The 15228-nt window shown below is 41.8% G+C and overlaps 2 protein-coding genes across 2 annotated transcripts in view; both read left to right on the plus strand.

The window, feature by feature from the left end:
• Positions 1-1240, plus strand: part of dnah3 (dynein axonemal heavy chain 3) — a 35119-nt gene extending 33879 nt beyond the window's left edge. The window contains exons 61-62 of the mRNA XM_034241080.1: positions 64-201; positions 295-1240. Coding sequence (XP_034096971.1) covers positions 64-201; positions 295-648 — 492 coding nt within the window. The 3' untranslated portion in view covers positions 649-1240. The remainder of the gene's footprint in view (positions 1-63; positions 202-294) is intronic.
• Positions 1241-4709: 3469 nt separating this feature from the next.
• LOC117562821 (inactive phospholipase C-like protein 2) overlaps positions 4710-15228 on the plus strand; it is a 33730-nt gene continuing 23211 nt past the window's right edge. The window contains 1 exon segment of the mRNA XM_034240723.1: positions 4710-5284. Coding sequence (XP_034096614.1) covers positions 5060-5284 — 225 coding nt within the window. The 5' untranslated portion in view covers positions 4710-5059.

A 15228-nucleotide genomic window follows, 5' to 3' on the forward strand; every position in this document is an offset into this window, starting at 1 on the left:
ACAGGTAGCAGATTACATTGCATTTTTATAAAACGATATGTATGCTTGATTGTTTTTTTAAAGGATTGGATAGATGACGGCCCGCCTGCAGTCTTCTGGCTCTCTGGCTTCTACTTCACCCAGTCATTTCTAACAGGAGTGGCTCAGAATTTTGCCAGGAAGTACACCATCCCCATAGACTTCATTGGCTTCGAATTTGAGGCATGTAACCTTTTTTCTAAGTTTTCTCAGTGTTTTTGTTATATTTAATCGTAATATTTGCATATATGAATATAGGTTGTGGTTGTGTTCCAGGTTACCAAAGAGGAGAACCATATGGAGGAGAAGCCAGAGGATGGGGCTTATGTTAAGGGTCTCTTCATGGAGGGAGCGCGCTGGGACAGAGAGAAGATGGTGATCGGAGAGTCCCTCTCCAAGATCCTCTTCGACTCTTTGCCCATCATCAAGCTCAGACCTGGAGATATGTCCAAGTTCCGACATGAAGACCTCTACGTCTGTCCTGTTTACAAAACCAGCGCTCGCAGAGGGACCCTGTCCACCTCCGGCCACTCCACCAACTACGTCATGTCCATCGAGCTGCCCTCTGACAAGCCTGAGAAACACTGGATTAACCGCGGGGTGGCATGCCTCTGTCAGCTGGACGACTAAGAAATAATGACTATTAAAAAAAAATTGTAAATGCCAAAGAAAGCTTATGTGTTTGTATGCCAAAGAAACATGTGGAGGGACTAAAGCTAGGTCGTAAGCACATATTTGCAACCATGATAATCAAAACTATGCATTTTTTCATAGTGAATGACAATGAAATGGTAATCATTTCTTAAAGAGGACATCATTCTCTCAGCGTGAATATTAGAGATTGGCGAGATTTTTTTTCTTTATTTTCGTGAACACAATACCTCAAGAACGCCTAGAGAGAATTTCTTCAAACATCCCGTTGGACTCAAAATTGAACTGATACGATTATGGGGGTCATACGCAGATCAAGGTCACCGTGATCTTACAAAACACACCGACATACCTTAAGAATACATTTTCTAATTTTATGCATTTCCCACAAATATCTAATAGGATAATATAATGAATTGATTACAATGTGGACAGACATGGATTTACTCTGCAACTAAACTTTTTGGTTGATAGTATATTTGCATATATTTTTCCAGTACAATCCAGATTATTGCAGTTGGTGTACACAAATGACAAACATTTTGTCAAATGGCTCAGATGGTTTAAAACCAAACCCTCATTTTTGATAATGCTATACAAGCCCTACTGTAAACAAAATATACTTTGTTTGGATTTGGAGAATATATATATTTTTTAAACTCTAAAACATATTATATTTCAAATGTGTTTTGAGCTGGTGCTGATATTGCTCTTTGATGCACTTTACTCTATATTTGTATATTCTATATGGTTTTTCTGTTATTAATGGGTGATGGGTTTTTGCAATATGTCCTATATCCCTTGATAATAAAATCAACATAATGTCAAACAACAGGATGATTTCACTACTTTTAGTGCTCTCTCAACTCAGTAGTTAGTTCTGATGTCAAACACTAGATGGCGGCAAAGGAAAACCAGTTGGTTACAGGGACCCTTAACGGTATGATGAGGGTGTCCTCACTACATCTCCATTCCCATACCAATAGTATATTTGAATGTATAGCACAAACAGTGTGCCATCAAGTGAAAGTATATGGTATATGGGTGGGTCTTAATTTTGAGAAACAATACCACCAAAACACCACTTTTTGTACATATGGGTTACCAACAAATGATTGACCTTATTGCTTTGGTAATAAAACATATTTAAACTTCTCATCTATGACACACACTTTTGTTTCCCTTTCACATTAAGGACTGAGAAGTTGTGCGCACAGTGAGAGCAAAACTGGTTGTGATAAGTGCACCTCACTCGCCATCACTGATCGAGGTCAGGCTGGTAGTGTGACAACGATTTTCTGTCCTGACAAAGCAGATTCATGACTCAATAATGAAATTGGGTACAGGATGAATGCTGTTCTCTCCATACAGGCCATAGGTTATGACACACCATGCCACAAATCACCACTGAGCGTGTTCATGCTGAACCTAATTCAACCACAACTTTGTGAAAGGAATGTTAAAACCCAAGTGGCATAGTTTCCCCAACCCTATAACTATAACTTGGTGGTGATGCCTGGCTGCTGCTGTATTAATGTCAGCAACGCTTGATCAACGTGTAGCCAGCATTTGTGGGTTTAAACATAATTAATCTGCCATTTACTGCACCAATAGCCTATAGGACTTTAAATACTGCAACATTAATGAAATGCAGCTGATGGAGGCTACCGTGACATGCTACTAACTTCAGTGGTGTGTTCGGCATTAATGGAAGCCATACATCTCCACCTGTTATTAATGGACATCCGACCCTGGGGTCCAGCCTACAGATCCAGTTTAGTCCTCTTCTCAAAACAGTTTTGTCCTCTGTCTTATCCCTTCAGGCCTCCTTAAGCTAATGTGTAAATGTCCTCCAGAAAGATTCCCCTGGAATGCTAGACCTATGATTTCCCTTTAATGGAAATGAGCAAACTAAGCTGCCAAGAGGAGGAAAACACAGACATGTCCTCCAACACGCCAGTGTCACACCTTGCATTACATCACACAAAATACTTCAGTTTTCTGAGCAAGGGCACCCAACTTGTATTGCAGCCATTAAATTAAGCTAATTAAGTTAGGGAATAATACTGAAAATGGAGGGGAAGATGAATCACATCAATCACACAGCACATTAGTTTTGCACCGACCTTGATTTGGGTAAGTATTGGTTTACCTGTGTGTCAACAAACAAAATCATTTCAGCTATTTAGAGCATGGTGTTTGTTTTGCAGAGTCACAGAAACTCTGCAGTTCAGGGAATGTGGACACCAGTCTGCAGGACATGGATGCACCGCTCTCTGTTCTCACTGAGAATGTATTAAGTTGTAGTAATTGGATTTCGGGCAACAAAAAAGAGAACGCTAATTAATTGTATTTGGCATTTACCCTTGAGGAAGGCATCTTGGCATGCATCCCCGAGCAATGCATGTTTATAGTTTTTTTTAATATTGTTTTATATATATTTTTTCCCTTTAGACCCTTGCGGTTTATTCTTAAAAACCCTTATCCACCCCCCATTTTCCCTCTGCTGGTCTATGGCCTTGTAGAGGGTAACGGGGTACAGAGTCACTTAGATAAGCGGGGGAGTGCATCTGACGAAGAGATAGGTTGTTGTGCTCCCTATCGCTGTTTCTTATCCTATATCTAATATAACTGCTCGGGTCTTGATAGATTGAGTGGGGAAGTGCACGAGATCTTTCTAGAGGGTTATCAAGAATAACTTTTATCCAATGACCTTTTTCCTCTCCGTCTGTGTCTGTGTATTCTCTTGTTCCGATTAACTCAGCCAAATCTTTTTTCTTGTTTTGTATCTATATCTACGCCGGGATCCGGAGTCGAGGCTGATCCTCTTGCTGTAGTCCTGTGTCTTGGATCCTCTATCCTGAGTTCTGGATTAAGTCGTGGACTTCGGGTCGTGGCTGAACCTGTCTCTGCGGTCCTGCCTTGGGTCTCGTCATGCTGCTTCCCTGATGGCTTCCACAGGATTGTAGCTGACATCCTCGTGGATTCATCTTCTTATTACAGACACATGCATTTCCAAACATTCGGTCTATGCTGTAAAATGTAGGCTATTATCTCTTCGATTTACACACGGCATCTATTGCACGTCTGTCCGTCCTGGGAGAGGGATCCCTCCTCTGTTGCCCTCCCTGAGGTTTCTCCCATTTTCCCCCTTAAACTGTGGGTTTTCTCTGGAAGTTTTTCCTTGTACGATGTGAGGGTCTAAGGATAGAGGGTGTCGTTTTTCTCATACTGATATTCTGAACAATCTGTGCTGTTGTATTTGCTGTAAAGTGTCTCTACTGTAGGCTATTTTTATTATATGTACAGCACTTTGGCTCGACCAAAAATCGTTTATAAATGTGCTATATAAATAAAACTTGATTTGATTTGATTTGACTAATACATCAGACATTACAGTTATAAATGTGAATTATTCACAAGTGTGATGTCTGTGGTTAAGTCAATAGGTGAGATGGTTTCAAAATAAGTCCATAGTTTACGAGTCTTTTAGTATTGGCTTGCATCAATGTGTTCATATTTATAATTCAAAAGTTTAAATCACCAAGTCTGCAGTTCTAAATGTTTATAAGTCATTATAACGTTTTTGTATTGTCAGGTGGGCATTTAATATGTAAATAAATCATCAATTGAGAGTTGTAAGAGTTGTTAGAGGTTATTGTTAATAAAGTAGTTTTAGTTGATTATGGTCAAGATATTATTCAGCCCTTTTCTATAAATAAACAATCAAACCAGTATTAACCACCTTTCACAACCTGGCAGCCCAAAAAGGTGTCTTTAATAGTGGATTATAACTGTCTATATAGAGCACTAGTTACTGATTTATTGACCACTAATAGAAAGCAGCAGCACCGAACAACACTCTGGTTGCTGGAGGAACAAAAATAAATAACACCTCCCTTCTGACAGCCTGGTGACAGATGACGGCTTTATTAGCTGCTGCTGCTGCTGCACAAAGCAGACACAGGGGGGGGGGGGCACTGTAGCTGAGCTTTAATAATAGTGTAGCGTTGTTCTGGAGCAGTGTGGAGAGGATTTACATGTAGGAGAGGGGCGGCTTCAGAGGAGGAGCACACAGCCTCCTTAGCGTGTGCATTTCCTGAACACACCGCGGTGATGTGTTGAGTGTTGTCGGCGGGAAGGTGTGTCGGTCACTGCTGTCTCTCATCCTGTCATCCACCAGTGTGTGTGCGTGTGTGTATGAGAGAGAGGGTGGGTGAGCGAGAGAGAGAGAGAGCGAGAGAGAGAGCGAGAGAGAGAGAAGTTTCCTCTGCTCTCGCTCGTGCACTTCACACGATGGAACGCCTGTATCCGTGTACAGCTCTGTTGCGTTCAGAGCCCCGCCGCCTTCAAGACAACTGAGAATTGAAACAAAAAAAAGTGTCACCAAATGGCTGAATTTGGAGAGAACAATAAGAGCGCCGTAGGTCCACCGGTTGCTGACTGGAAAGCTGCGTCAGGAGGCGGCGGTATGAGCCCGGAGACACTGGTTTCAAACGGAAACTGCACCGTGAAGAGGCTCCAGAAGCAGCCCAGCTGCGAGTCCCCGACGTGGGAGAGCGCGGGTTCGGATTCAGCCTCCAAAGCGATCCCTCGACGAAGCAGTCTGATCAAGGTAGGCCGTCCTTCCCGTGGGGAGAAAACAGCTAGCCTTGCTTTATAATAACATGTAGTTTGATGTTAAACATGCATGCAAACTGTTGCAAGTCCAGAGTAGACCTCTAAACATGAAAAATGAGTCCACAGTGGAAGTGATAAAGTAGGCTATGGTTGTTTGAGTTGCACACATACACTGCAAGCCCCTGCATGAATGTAGTACTGGTGCCATGGAATGCAATAAATACAACATAGTCACTACTCACTACACACACTGGGACTGCTTCCTGTCAGCTTCCTCTGCATCTGTGTGGAGAAATCAGTTTCCTCACCTCCCTCAATGCTGTTGAAGAAATTGAGTAGCAGTATTTACCACTTAAAGATGGACATCATGTCACATTTATGATGATAATGACTTTAAAAGCTGCCTGTCAAACACTTAGACCCCACATCTTGACTATAATGAACTCACAGGACTCCAAACCAGTAGCAAAAACCCTCAATTAGAGAGATTTTCTTTCCTATGTGTCATACAGGGTTGATGTGTTGCCAGACACATGTCAGTAATTAACACTCCATCAGCAAGAGAGGATCTGGGAAGGGACTTATAAGTGATAGCACCTGCTGTTATTGTGATTAAAGATACATTTAAATTCCTCCACCCACTGGGTCTCACACTCAAATACCCCTGTCCAATAACCCCACTGCCTGAACTGATCCAGGCTCATATTTAAGAACATGTAAACTTTATTAGTAGAAAGCTCTTGACATACATATCATACTCAGTTTGTTGTTTTTGCAAGGCACTAATCAATAACTCAACTTTGTCATTTTATGACCCTCTGGGCATGTGGGAGGTCTTGCATTGATCTCTAGTGGCTGCTTGTCTTCAGAGCTGCTGCCTGTAAAGACACGATTATTCAACACGGCCTCATCTGTGTCTGATTGGCTCTCACTGTGAGACAGGAAGTCGGCCAGTTGGCCAATTTCCTCATACGGTTCATGTTGCAATATTGCTATTAAGTCATGAGCAGTTGGTGATAACACTCAACTTTCTCCCTCTCTTTTACCGAAACACACACATTTTCTCACCTCCCTGCCCACACACAGGTCTGCTCTTGTCTTCAGTTTGTTACGACAGTGTTGCCAGCCTGACTCAGAGATTTAAAAACACTCTGTTTGCTTTGTTGGAGTACTGGCGTCTCATGCTGTGTCAGATATGGCGTTAATAAGTCCTGGCTTTCCATCCAGAGCACCACTTGAACTACAAAAAACAGTAATGCAGGAGGAGTGTCACGTGTATTGAAACATGTCTTTTTAGGATATGATCATTGTTCATTTTCAGTAAGCACCATTTAATGCTGAGACAGTGATCAATGCACTTCCAGCAGAACAGTGTACACATTGTGCTTTTGTTTTAAATTCTAGACACCTGAGGCTTTAGAAAGATGGAGCTGAGAATAAATAAATCCACAGTTTACAGTGCTGTTTCTCAAACTACCTCTATAGCTCAGGACAACAACAATAGGAATCTGGGGTGGTATGAGGGCAGATAAACAGGAAACACAACATTCCTGTCTGCTTTTCACACAAGTCATGGGATTTAGGTCCAGTGCGTGTGTTTTTTTGTCCGTTGGTTTTGGCTAAAGTATTAATCCTTAATTGTATTTCATCAGTATGTACCGCAGACTGTCCTCTCATTCATTCTGTCTCACTCTTGTGTGCGTGAAGGAGATGCAGAATAAGGTGACCACTTAGTTTGTTCTATTTCAGTTAATCTCCATGTAACCATCAGGTACTGTCTATCTCTTTGTTTCAAACACACAAACACACAAACACGCACACAAGCGCGCACACACTTGCATAGACCTGCCTTCTAGTAAAACAGCTTGGCACAATATATATATATATTTTCAGCTTTTCATTTCTCATGCCCTGACGTTCGCATACACTCAGACATACATGGTTTGGATGTTAATGTGTGTGTGTGTGTGTGTGTGTGTGTGTGTGTGTGTGTGTGTGTGTGTGTGTGTGTGTGTGTGTGTGTGTGTGTGTGTGTGTGTGTGAGAGAGAGTATAGAATAGTAGGGACATAGCATGACATGAAAACCACATCTCCAGATTCTTAGCTTTTTATCAACCAAGGGGGAAATGAAGCATTTTAACCAAATCTAGTGTTTTGTTTTTTTAAGTGGACATAAGCCAAGAATTGGCTCAATTCTTAAAAGATACTGAATATAGCCACATTTTAGGATACATACATTTTCTATATCCTGAAAGGTAATTGAGAAGGTTCAGGTTGATACCACTGGAGACGGTTAGCTTAAAAGGCTGAAAGCAGAAGGAAACAGTAAACCTGGCATTGTCAGAAGGTAACACATCGCAGGCAAGCACCTGTTTCCACTCTTGATGCTAAACAAAGCTAGCCTTCTCCTGTCTCCAGCGTCAAAACTAAATGGAAGAGCAAAAAGATGTTGGAGTGGATTCAAATCACCGGGCCGCTTCATGCATTATTTTCCACATGTGACGACGGCCTTGTCCGATGTTGGCGTGCCATTTTAGAGTGTGTTGACATTGTGTGTTTGAAGTTAAAAATGAATCGTTAGCAACATGGCTACTGCTAGCAGCCTGGCTACGGTCCAAAGCAAAAGAGATGTATGAATCCAAAATAACTAGAAGCTCTTAGCTCTGTGCTATGACAAAGGCAAAAATAAAACACCTGGTGCATACATAATAAGGCAGGTTACTTGTGTGTAGTGTACCTGTTCCTTACCTGAGGATAGCTACTGCAGTTTTATTGACTTGCTTAGTTGCTTCTTATATAAATTCTCTCTGGTAGTCAGTGATGCAGTGTCTCTCTTATCTTGTGAAAGAGACTTCACCATCTATAAGCAGACATAATTGCATAGTTAAAGCGAGGCTTACAGGGAACCAATTTAAAAGCTGAAAGTCATTATTTTCATGGCCATGACATTGTGAAATTGACATTCATAATGATAAGTTAAAGCAAACGCATGTTGTATTGTCACTTTCAGTGTGTGCGTGCCTGTGTTACAAATAGTAAATCTGTGCAAACGCATATGCGTAAAAACACATAGGCCTACTGTGTGTGTTTTTCAGACCCAGGGAGCAGCATTAGCCGGAGGCGTTAGCAGTAGCACAAGTTGGGGGGGGGGAGGGGGGAGCCTTGAGCACCTCCTGCAGTTTAAATCCACATATTTTGCCTGCTTTAAAAACACTTTAGTCTGCATTAGCATGACCCCTGCACAGCTCAGGGAGTGGGTAAACCTTCTCTCTGATTGTGATGGAGCCACTGGTGATTGAATCGCTCCACAAACGTGTTCACTATCATCATATCCAGCTTTGTAAGTGTGGCTGTCTAAGTTTGTGCCTGTTTATGAGCCTCGGCAAAAGTAATCACCGAGTCGTGTGGAAACATTGCTCGGTACTTTGGTGGCGTTGATGCTCGACTCAAGGCTCAAACTGTATCGGTTTTAGCGGTAATGTTATTTTCAGTAAATGCACCTGTGACTTTTTCAGCTGAAATCATGGTTAGCTTTCTGGCAATATGACCGCACATTTTACTTGTTTCATTTTTGTGTTGTGTATGTGTGTGTGTTTGTGTACGTGTACTAGAACGCACATGGGACTTCAAAGGTTTGAGGCGTAAAAGAGCATCTGCAGCTCTACTTGCCTCAAAGGCAGGGTTTAAAGTCAGACTGAGCAGTCTCAGACTTTTTCTAGATTTAGAGTTTTATCGTGCATTTGCAGAAGTTATACAAAATAGAGATTATACACCAAAAATAATCAGCTGACTGACGGAGTGGTTGAGACACTGTGAATCACCACATATTCTACACTGAGCTGCTGACAGAATCATTTCACCACATAATGCTTCCTGCGCCCCATTTAACTTGTCCTGTTAGCAATTGCAGTCACACTCAACACATTATTACAAACTAATATTAAACAAACTGTAATTAGTACCATGGATCAAAAATGGTCCCGAAATATTAAGTACTTTGATGATTATTCAATATGACAGTTATTTTCCCAGCACCGGAGGTTGCCGCTTGGTCATAAGTGATTGTTTTCTACTAATCCTACTTATTGAGCCTTTAAGTAATTATAATGAAACACAACTAAACCTAAAAACAACCCCTTATGTTTCTGCATAAAATACTAAATCTTGGTAGTAGTGTCCCTTACATTTATTTTGAATGCCTTATTTTGCTCGTTCCACACTGTATCTCACATTTCCCAGTAAATCACCTCCTAAAAGCCCCTTCCACTGTGAGAGACACTGGAATAAGCCATGCCATTAATCATCCATCATCTGCCGTCAAACACAAGGCCACAGGGAAGACAGTGCCAATTTCTCTCTCTTCTATTCTTTACATTCCTACCTAACAACCATCTCTGTGATTTTCTGTCTGTCTGAATTAGTGGAAGAAAAGATGACATGCGCTAATGAACTACTTCTCATTCATACTTCTTCTCGAGTGTGGGATGCTGTAATTAGTGATACAGGCTTGTTGTTGCATCCATATAAACATAAGCTCTCATGCATCATACCATTCATGCATGTCAGCTGGGTCCTGAAGGCTCTGCTGCTGCCTACAGGCATTAAACCAAGGGCAGAGTATTTGTGACTGTATCCATAAAGATAAGAAGTAATCTGCCAAAGAGCTTCTTTATTGTTTTGCTCCAGCCGTCCTCTAGCTTTTTCTTCTGTTCTTGCTAATCTTTGTCCTCAAGTTTGAACTTTCTGTGATGTCTCTCTGTCATAACTGCATCTAATCTGCTCTGCCACACAGTCTACCCCATTTCTCTCGCCCTTCTTCCGTCCATCTGCCCCTACCGTTAAATCTGTCCTATCAGGAACATCAGTAGTTTCATAGCAGTGCATCATTTTCCAAATGTATTCACAGTAGTCTAAAAACCGGCAGATACATTTTTTTATTAAAGGGGCCCTATTATGCTTTTTGTAGCTTTTCTCTAGTGTTATATAGGTTTTAGTGCATGTAAATGGTCTGCAAAGGCAAAAATACCAAAGTTCACACCAGAGGGAGTTTCTCTTCCACAAAATAGACCTTTTTGAACATTAAAGTATGGAAACAGGTCAGAGCAAGCTCCTCCGAGAAGAGTTTTTTTTAAATATTGAAGTTAAAAGCATCCATCTGGTGCACTTTGAGAGCAAAATGAAGAGATCTATGGATACATCTCTCAACACCCATTTGAAACAGAACTGTAAACAGATTTACTATTTCTTTATGGATATTTTACAAATCACTCCGATTTTAAACTTCTTTTTTTACTGTCATATAGTATTTCATACCTGTTTTTTATTTATTCTCTTATTTTTTTATAACTATAATGATCATATAAACGTGTGCCTCGGAAATAATTATTTACATTAATCGTGACCAAAACGTTTGAGACCCGGCCACTGAGGGAGTCCTTTAGCTCACTGAGCCTCTCAGTCTGACAGGAGAGGACTCTCCTCCACCTTGTTGTTGAAAACGCTCCTTATATCCGTTAGCGTAGCTCGCTAGCACCAGAAGCTAACAACAACGATCTCCGGTACCGGTGCGCTCTCTCTCTCGCTCGCGCACACACACAAAATGGCTCGTTCCACACGCACACAGAGCAAGCTTGAATGAAACACAGAGACCAGAGGTCGCATTAACCGAATATTTTCCGTCTATGACGGATTTTTTTTAACAATGACGGAAAAATCTGAAAGCCGTCCGTCATTTTGACAGATTAGTACAAACTCAGAACAGCGCCAAAGTATCCCCGCAGCGGGGCTCCGTTATTATGCATGCCCGCCCGAAAGGAAATTATATCGTTTCCAAACCTAACTTTGCCGAACAGATCAACAAAAGTATTTGCTTTACGCTGTGCGCGCTCTTGCGAGGTGCTGTGGGCATGCATAACACGGCGTTGACAGTTCACGAGCGTGCTCTCTCCGCCCCCCGGCAGAGTTGTGTATAGGCCGTCGGGTGATAATGGATTTTGACGGAAATCCTGTCCGTCAAAATGACGGGCAGCGAAAAAGTCTAGCGCAACCTCTGACAGAGACCCAGACGTATTTTTACTGTAGTGTATCATATTATTTTCGAATCAATAATCTTTCAAATTATGATTTATTTTTCAAAAATATTTTTCCTACATATGAACCTGAAAACTAGCATAATGGGGCCCCTTTAACTAACTGCTGAAGCTGCAAGAGAGGTTCTGATAAATATATATAAATACTCCGATATAAATATTCAACAAGTTGTTTTTACAATGTATTGAGAGGAACCAATTCTGTCAACATGGCTACTATTGTACATTTGGTAAGAAATAACTTGTTGGGCTCACATACTGCATGTGGATACCGAAGAAAATAAAAATAGAACTCAATACTACTGAGTGATGAGTTTTCACACAGCAGTGACACCCGCCCTTACGGTGTCACTGTACAGGAATCCTCTCGTTGTTCTTTTTCTTGGTTCAGTCTTCTGTGTCGCTTCACTTTTGCCTCTCAGTGAAGCCACAGGAAGTTCTCTGTGACGAGCTGACGGCCGGTTTCCTGTTTTGAAGCGCAGTGGTGGTTTTGAAGACTCATCTTCCTCTCAGGCAGTAAAAACAAAATAGGGCCTTTGTGACGGAGACATAAAGTAATTTCTCACAGAGATTAAAGCCAAATGGAATGTTTTTATCAGGGTATAGAGGATGACTAGTTTTGTTGTTCTTTGTTTGTGCGTGTGTGTGTGTGTGTGTGTGTGTGTGTGTGTGTGTGTGTGTGTGTGTGTGTGTGTGTGTGTGTGTGTGTTTGTGTGTGTTTGTGTACTCTAATCTGGTTAGGCATGTGTCTTTTTTTTACATGGAAAAATCAATTCATTTACCTTTGTGTTTTATTCATGTGTTTATCTACTTGCGGGTTAATCTGTGACCTTTAGTTTTATCCTGTCAGGATAATTAATTTAGAGTCCACAGTGACGTCAGTGCTGTTTGGCTATGTCTCTCTCTATCTGTAATTTATGTCTGCGCTAACAGAGGTGCACGACAACCTCCGCATGTGAGATGATTGAATCCCAACATTTGAAGAAACCACTGTGAGGATCCTGGTGTTTCCCCTTTTCACGGTTTATTAGATTTAACAGTATTTAGAGAACATTATATTACTTCCATATGATTTATTGTCTATCGCTGGTCTATTAAACAGAGAATGACGTGTGTTACAGGTCACATGGTTGTCTGTGGAGACCATGTTATTTATGTGCAGTAACCTGTGAACTGTGATTGGTGCTGGTACAGCCACACAGGGACCATTACTGCTAATGACACACACACACACACACACACACACACACACACACACACACACACACACACACACACACACACACACACACACACACACACACACACACACACACACACACACACACACACACACACACACACACACACACACACACACACTGCATGAATGCATGAAATCAACAGCAATAAAACAGTGCTCATGATTGTGGCTCCCAAGACGCAGCTCCAGAAGGTTGGAGACCTGCTTCTCTCCATTGACGGCTGCTCTATCTCCCCGTCCACTGAAGTCCGCAACCTGGGAGTCATCCTGGACACCACCCTCTCTTTCCAGGCGCATGTCAAAGCTGTCACCAAATCTGCCTTCTACCACCTAAAAAACATTGCCAGAATCCGGCCTTCTCTCTCTGACTCTGTGGCAGAAACCCTGGTACACGCCTTCATTACATCCCGTCTGGACTATTGCAATGGAGTCCTGTCCGGGGTTCCCAGCAAAACCCTGGATAGGCTCCAATATGTCCAGAACTCTGCCGCCAGGCTTCTCACCCACACCAAGCCATGGCACCATATCACCCCCACCCTCATCCACCTACATTGGCTGCCGGTCAAGTCCCGGATTCAATACAAAACACTCATCCTCACGTACAAGTCCCTCCATACCCTCGCCCCCCAGTACTTATCGGACCTCCTCCATCCCTACACCCCTTCTCGGAGTCTGCGGTCCTCAGACACGGGCCTGCTCTCCATCCCCCGCTCTCGCCTCCGAACTGTTGGTGACAGGGCATTCAGTGTTGCGGCCCCCACCCTCTGGAATGCACTTCCTGCCGAGATCCGTAATGCTGCCTCCCTGGATATCTTCAAATCATCACTAAAAACACACCTGTTCACCCTGGCCTTCGGGCCCTAGCCCTTTTCTGGTGCCCTGGCTTCCTTTATTTATTTCTTTGGTTTGCCCGTTGATTGTCTGTTTGTTTTGTTTGTCCACCATGTACAGCGACCTTGGGTCCCTTGAAAGGCGCTATATAAATATCATTTATTATTATTATTATTATTATGAATGGAAGGCAAGAGTGCTAGTGATTATGGTGGTATACTGTGCTCCTGTGTGATGGTGCATGTGTCTCGGCGCCTCATTGTGCATCACTCGGAATTTCCCATGAGCTTTCTAATTTAGCACAGTCTTCAAATTAAATGCTGCTGCTGGTGGGGTGGACTTGCATTTGTTTTTCTATTTGAGGTAACAATCAGAGGTATTACTCTAACACTCCGAAAATGGCAGCTTTAAAACAAAATTAGAACACAAAATCAATTAGCTTAAATCCCAGTTAGTGTTTTGTTTTGCTAATGTCTTTCTCAGGGGCTAAAATTAAATTGACCATCAGAATAGTTGAGTATTGAAAGTTAATTTTGTGAAGCCAAGCGCCTCTCCCCAAGCAAGAACATTGGTAAAATCAACACTAAAACAGTAAAAAGAAACAAACAATTAAACCTAAGCCGCAATAGACCTTAAAACCCACAAAATACATGTAGTAGGCCACAAGGTGAGAAAAAGGCCAGTTTGAATGAGTGTTTCTTTCGCTGCTTTTAAAGAAGATTAAAGTTGAGTGCGTACGATAACCTGTAAGCTAGGTGACCTACAGCGGCTGAATTAAGGATGGTACAGGTCAGAGATGTACTTGAACATGCAGGGCCCTTTATTAAAAACAAGGAACACAATCCTGATATTGATTGGAAGGCTGAGTAAAGAAGATTACATGGGGGGCTTTGCAGCAGCGTTTTGGACCATTTGCAGACAGTTCAGAGACGATTTGCTGAGGCAGGTTAAAAGTGAATTGCAGTATTGTAGTTGGGATCACAAGCATGAGTGATCATCTATAGCTAAGGTTGTGTTACAGATCTGAGTTTGCAATGTTTCTTTATTTGAAGTACAGGTCAATCATTTTCATATATAGCACGATTGACATTTTCCAATGTAAGATCTCTTCCTTTAGCTTCCTGCAGTTTTCAGAGTAAGCTCAAAAGGGGGGTCTTGAAGGGAACTTACTGTCTCTACGACCCCACCACATCCATTATACCCTAAAGCACCTTGGGTATTTTTAGAGCGACACCTCCCTCCCTCCGTGCGCCGGCTTAAACGAGCGCGTCTCCATTGGAAACACTTCTTCATCGTAATGAGGCAACTCAATGAGGATTTGCGATGATTAGGCGACCTCACTTCCCTCTGAGGAAAAGCTTTTCATCCTCTGAGAATGAAGCTTCCCTTCTCTCACATGTTCATTCATATTCTTCAGATATATTCTTTTTCTTATATCTCTTTCATATCCTCCAGATTTATTTTATATGAAAGGTTTCCTTCTCTATCCTCTCATAAAAGATCCAAGTGCTCTTGAGGTTCATTTGAACTCTTATTTGAATGAAATCATAGTCATGCTGATGAGTAGATTTTAATTAGTGGCGGATCAGTGTTCACAGATGTTCATTATGAATATGAAAATGTTGATTGGTCTACTGGTGATACATTTGGACTTATGAATCACTCCAAAACAAGTGAGCTGTATGTGTTAGCCCCACAGCAACAGGCTGCACGATATCAAGTTTCAACAACAAAAATACTGATATTGAGTATTTATATTTTATTGTCTTTGATGTA

This window comes from Gymnodraco acuticeps, unplaced genomic scaffold (assembly GCF_902827175.1).
Source record: "Gymnodraco acuticeps unplaced genomic scaffold, fGymAcu1.1, whole genome shotgun sequence".
In the NCBI taxonomy this organism is placed as follows: domain Eukaryota; kingdom Metazoa; phylum Chordata; class Actinopteri; order Perciformes; family Bathydraconidae; genus Gymnodraco; species Gymnodraco acuticeps.